This window comes from Bison bison, unplaced genomic scaffold (genome assembly GCF_000754665.1).
Source record: "Bison bison bison isolate TAMUID 2011002044 unplaced genomic scaffold, Bison_UMD1.0 scf7180017864519, whole genome shotgun sequence".
Lineage (NCBI taxonomy): Eukaryota > Metazoa > Chordata > Mammalia > Artiodactyla > Bovidae > Bison > Bison bison.
This window is the reverse complement of record NW_011495072.1, coordinates 17,781,104-17,787,103: the sequence shown is the minus strand read 5'-3', so window position 1 is coordinate 17,787,103 and position 6,000 is coordinate 17,781,104. Positions and strand designations below refer to the sequence as shown.

General features: G+C 36.0%; 1 protein-coding gene across 1 annotated transcript in view; it reads right to left on the bottom strand.

The window, feature by feature from the left end:
- COL11A1 (collagen, type XI, alpha 1) overlaps positions 1 to 6,000 on the bottom strand; it is a 226,752-nt gene that overhangs the window by 84,809 nt on the left and 135,943 nt on the right. The window contains exon 37 of the mRNA XM_010830962.1: positions 4,446 to 4,499. Coding sequence (XP_010829264.1) covers positions 4,446 to 4,499 — 54 coding nt within the window. The remainder of the gene's footprint in view (positions 1 to 4,445; positions 4,500 to 6,000) is intronic.

Here is a 6,000-nt window from a genome sequence, read left to right as displayed (position 1 = left end):
TGGGGAGGGAGGAGGGAGGAGGGTTCAGGATGGAGAACACATGTATACCTGTGGCGGATTCATTTCGATGTATGGCAGAACCAATACAATATTGTAAAGTTTAAAAAATAAAATTAAATTTAAAAAAAAGAATATTTTACATGATTTGTCACCATTTCAATATTTTATCAGTTTTCTTTCTTAAAACCCAAAAGAATATACTTACAAATGTATCTTACATATATTGTAGTCATTAGAATAAAATCCAGTACATGTGAGCTCATGTACTCACTAAATAAGGCCTTTGGCATATATTCTGGTACCTCTATTTCTCTAGACTCCTGGGTTATTTTCTGCATGACTGTATTATGAATAGCAAATTTCCTTCTCATGTGAGTTAATTTACACTTAACAGTTGGAGAAAGATTCAAAATGCTGAGAGAAAAATGTGCCAAAGAACTGAATTAAAGCAAATAATATTTGCAAAAGTTTTATTCACTTTTATAACATGAGATTGGAAATAAGAAAGTTAGAAAGCAAGGGACAGAAACTGGCTCCACACTTGTATCATGACCTTCCTGATGATTATTATTACATTATTTATGAAAATGAAACTTAAAATCAGTAAAAGAAAAAAATTTCTATTTGTAATTATTTAATTGATGTTCCAGGGAAAGAAAAAAAACAAATTTATCCTAGTTTTAAAACACATTAATTCTTAAAACCCTCAGGTTTCCACTTTACTTATCAATCACAATAGCAAAATTAATAAATTCAAGGGAAATGCATTATATAATTTATTTAGCATTTTATAAACAAAATAATAGCTTTATTGCTTAATTTTAACTTCTCGGGAACTTAATGGTTTGGAAATTAGTACCCACATAGGTAAGCACATATATATAGTTATATTATATACATATTACTTTATGTTTTACTTTTCCACTGAGAGCTAACAGCTCTTAGCAGTTATTTTTACCATTTGTTTACATCATTTAATCCCACATCCTATCTACTCCTTAGATGGTCTCAATAATTTCCATGAAAACAAACCCTATTAATATCTGTGATTCTGATCAACTCCTCTGCAACAAACTATTTCTCACCCTCTAGTCTCTGCTGAGTCTTAAAACCCTCTCAGTAAGTGCCTACTTGACATTTTCAATGCCCTCTCATGCTTTCACTGAGGAAATTCTGTGAAAAAATGTGTTACCCAGACTTGTACTCATACACCCTAAGAGTGTGCTAGCTCATCTGAGTGACAGACAGATTTGTAAGGAGCTGGAAAACAGCTCTGACCATATGCCAGCTCATTCAAAATATTCAGAATTTTGCAAGTATCTAGTAAACTTGACAGTAAAGATCTTACATATAAAATACATACAAAAAAAGCTTTTATAGATCAAAATGAAGTGTGATTATTTAATATTGCCATGTACTAAGACTAGCCATTTATTTTAGTATGTTAAATTATGTTTTTCAAAATTCTTAAGAACAGAAATGAATTTGATAAATGGCTATTAAAAACATAACTTCTATTCTGATCACCTGTATGATTAACACACAATTTGGCACTGCACTTCTAAGAAAAATGTGGGTTGTTTCAGTATAATAAAACGGTCTCTCAGTTCAGTCTCTCAATCATGTCTGACTCTTTGTGACACCATGGACTACAGCACACCAGGCCTCCCTGTCCATCACCAACTCCTGGAGTTTACCCAAACTCATGTCCATTGAGTCGGTGATGCCATCCAACCATCTCATCCTCTGTCGTCCCCTTCTCCTCCTGCCTTCAATCTTTCCCAACATCAGGGTCTTTTCAAATGAGTCAGCTCTTCACATCAGGTGGCCAAAATACTGGAGTTTCCGTTTCAACATCAGTCCTTCCAATGAACACTCAGGACTGATGTCCCTTAGGATGGACTGGTTGGATCTCCTTTCAGTCCAAGAGATTGTCAAGAGTCATCTCCAACACCACAGTTCCAAAGCATCAATTCTTCGGCTCTCAGCTTTTTTTATAGTCCAACTCTCTCATCCATACATGACTACTGAAAAAAACATAGCCTTGACTAGACGGACCTTTGTTGGCAAAGTAATATCTCTGCTTTCTAATATGCTGTCTAGGTTGGTCACAACTTTCCTTCCAAAAAGTAAGCATCTTTTAATTTCATGGCTGCAGTCACCATCTTCAGTGATTTTGGACTCTAATTACTCCTAAAAAGCTTTAAATTGTAAGATATCAGAATGAACTTTCAGTTTAAGGATTTCTGAATGAGGACAAGTCTCAAATATAACAAAATAACTTCTTTAAAATAAGGAAACATATATATCAAAATATAGCTGCCCTAGATTCTGACCCTTGTACAAGACAATCTTATGAATCAAAATCAATACAGAACAAGGTGAGCAAGAAAGGTTCCTGAGTATAAACATGACTCATTGTTGTTCTTTAAGTGAATTTGAAAACAGAAATATAATTTTCCAGAAATAATGCTAGCCTTTATTTATAAGAAACTACGAGGTGAGAATACCTATCTTAGAATCATTAGTTAACATGTTAGTTTTCCACTTTGTTTAACTTTAGACATTAGCATCACCAACTCAGCGGAGATGAGTGAGCAAGCTCTGGGAGATGGTGAAGGGCAGGGAAGCCTGGTGTGCTGCAGTCCATGGGGTCACAAAGAGTCAGACATGACTGAGCGACTGAACAACAATAATATTGTTGCTCTCTATAGAAGCAGAAGCTCTTGATTAAACTGAAGACAAAAGGATTTTATAATAATAATTCTCTAGGTACCCCTTCCTCAAAAGACATTTTTGAAATATTCTAAAGTTATTCCCAAGAAGCTACACCATGACTTAGAAATGACTGCAATATTTGAATGAGAATGCACTTGCAAATTTGAGTGTGTATTATCCTTTAGAGAGCTTATTTCTTGTTCACCATGCAAATGTCATTCCTAAGAGGACCCCCAAACAATTATACTCTTTGGTCTCACTAAATCATTCTTGATTTTGCTGTGTAATCCAAAACTTTGAGGTTTACTAAATCTGACTAAAACCAAGAAGTCGTTACAGGAAGAATTGTCATTTGGTGAGCAAAACAAGAATTGGCTGCTGCTTCCAGATTGTTTTTCCTATGCAGAAAAGCATTGTGTTTTCAGATCTGTTATTCTGTACTTCAATTGAACTCCTAATATGTACTGATGCTGACAGAATACCCTAGGATAATTTTGAGACACATAGTCAAAGGCAGTCTGTCTTGTGGTTTAATAAATCTGGATAAAATTAATCAATGTTAAGAGCCAAGAATTGAAATCAAGGAAAGATACTAATCCTCCGTGATGATTTCTGATTAGATTATCATCCCACTAAAAGAGCCAGATTGGAGAAGGAAATGGCAACCCACTCCAGTATTCTTGTCTGGAGAATCCCATGGACAGGGGAGCCTGGGGGGTACAGTCCATGGGGCCGCAAAGAGTCGGACACGACTGAGCAACTTCACTCACTCAAAAGAGCCAGATACAAGGTTTTGTAACAGTGGCAGAATAAATAAACAAAACCATCAGGATTCTTAAGCCATAGTTGAGATGCCAGTTTTTCCTCTGCCCCAATCACTCTTACATAAGTTGTTCAGACAATCTGTTTAATGTTATATTCCTCATAATTTAAGCTACATTTTTTTCCATTTTCTTACCTGATAGGAAAGGGTTTATTTGACACAGTTCTAGGCAAATTACAGATTTATGGTTCCAACTTCAGTAAATATTTCATCCCTTAATTTTGGACACAAGAACCTATTATCTGAATGGTTTATTGTAATGTGTCTCCTTCAGAGACTAGAAGGGTGAAAGACTTGTAAATGTATCTGTAAGCAAAGACTTCAGTGAAAGGATCAAGGATGACAACCTTATGGAGGGATCCAAATGATAATGACATCTTTTCCATCAGCAAATACCCAAAATGCTCTTATTGAAAATAAGGAAAATCAAGTAATATGCATGTCCCCAAATAATCATATTCATTTAGGTATTTAGCCACAAAATGGGTCTCTGTATGGATTTTAGGAGAAGGCAATGAAACCCCACTCCAGGACTCTTGCCTGGAGAATCCCACAGATGGAGGAGTCTGGTAGGCTGCAACATGACCGAGTGACTTCCCTTTCACTATTCACTGTCATGCATTGGAGAAGGAACTGGCGACCCACTCCAGTGTTCTTGCCTGGAGAATCCCAGGAGCCTGGTGGGCTGCCATCCATGGGGTCGCACAGAGTCAGACACGACTGAAGCGACTTAGCAGCAGCAGCAGCAGTATGTATTTTATATATATTTTAAAAAGATTAAATGGATTTAATTTTGGTATTGTCCTTAACCTGATATTTGACTTGTTAATAATAAAGTATCTTTCTGTGAAATGATGAGATGCTAGAGATAGAAAATGTTAATCAGAAGAGTGGGATCACTTACAGTCTCTCCACGTTGCCCAGGATGTCCTGGCAGGCCATCTTTTCCAGGTGGTCCCTGAAATCACAAATATTCAACATCAAATGTCACAAGTATTTCTTGAATCATTTTAGAATCTAAATATAATGTTAGACAATTTTCTTATATCTTCATTAGATATGCTATTTTGATGTTCTATTGATTTTATATATGGTAGTACATGTAAAGGGGCTTCCCCAGAGTCTCAGTGGTAAGGAATACACCTGTGATGCAGAAGATGCAGGATAAGTGGGTTCAGTTCCTAAACTGAGAAGATACCATGGAGGAGGGCATGGCAACCCACTCTAATATTCTCGCCTAGAGAATCCCATGGACAGAGCAACCTGGCAGGCTAGAGTCCACAGGGTCACAAATGTCAGACACGATTGAAGGACTGAGCACGAGCAGGTAGTATGCGTATATACCTCTTTAGTATAATTCTATGAGCTTCTCTAGTGGTTCAGACAGTAAAGTCTACCTGCAGTGCAGGAGACTAAGTTTGATCCCTGGGTCAGGAAGATCCACTAGAGAAAGAAATTATTACCCTTTCCAGTATTCTTGCTGAGAAATCCTATGGAGAGAGGAGCCTGGTAGGCTAGAGTCCATGGGGTTTCAAAAAGTTGGATATGACTGAGTGAATAAACCACCAGATAGCTATAACTCAGACCAACACAATATTATAAAACTGTAATCTGAGTATTTTACATTTAAATTATTTCATTAGCAACTATATTTTTAAAGAGCATATCCACATATTTGTATTTTATTTTTGCAAAAATAATAGTCCTTCAGTACTTGACAAATGAATATTTTCCCTTATTTTTGTTGTTATTTGGTGAATACTTTTAATTCAATTTCCTGTGCATCAAGACTTGAATAATAGAGACAGATGGTGTCCTCTAGTGGTGGTCTGAGCTTCTAACTGACCAGAATATGAAAGAAAGAAAAACTCTTACAAACAACAGCATTTTACTTCTCAGTTGCTTCAGGTAAAGAAAACAAGGGGCACCACTCAATTTTAGCAGTTACCAGGCCCAATTTTTCCCTGTAGCTTTTCTTAAATACCCTCTTGGAAGCATAATGTCTCTTAAACACTGGAGAGCATGTCCACTGTGCTATCACTTTAGGTAAATGATGCTGTCTTTGTCATGACTGAAAAAATAAATGAGGCTCATCAACTAAGAATTCAAGGTAAAAACCCTGAGAGGGTTGTTTAGATACTTAGTAGATATAGATGGCTTCTTTAGAATGCATTGTGGATGACTCATCCTACACAGAGACCATTAAGCATCAAGTTCAAATTTCAAAATATGTATAATAGGCACAGGCAGAGATATTCTTAGGTGAGAAGGTCTGGGTAAATGAAGGAAATGATCACTTCAATGACAACATGTTTAACGATAACAGGCATACCTCTCACAGTTTAATTATTTGAATAATCCTACTCAGGTATTAAAAATACACTATTTACATAAACTTATTTTCAAGTATCAATTCTTTGTATATGAAGTTTGAAAAAAAGTATTTCCAAATAATATCA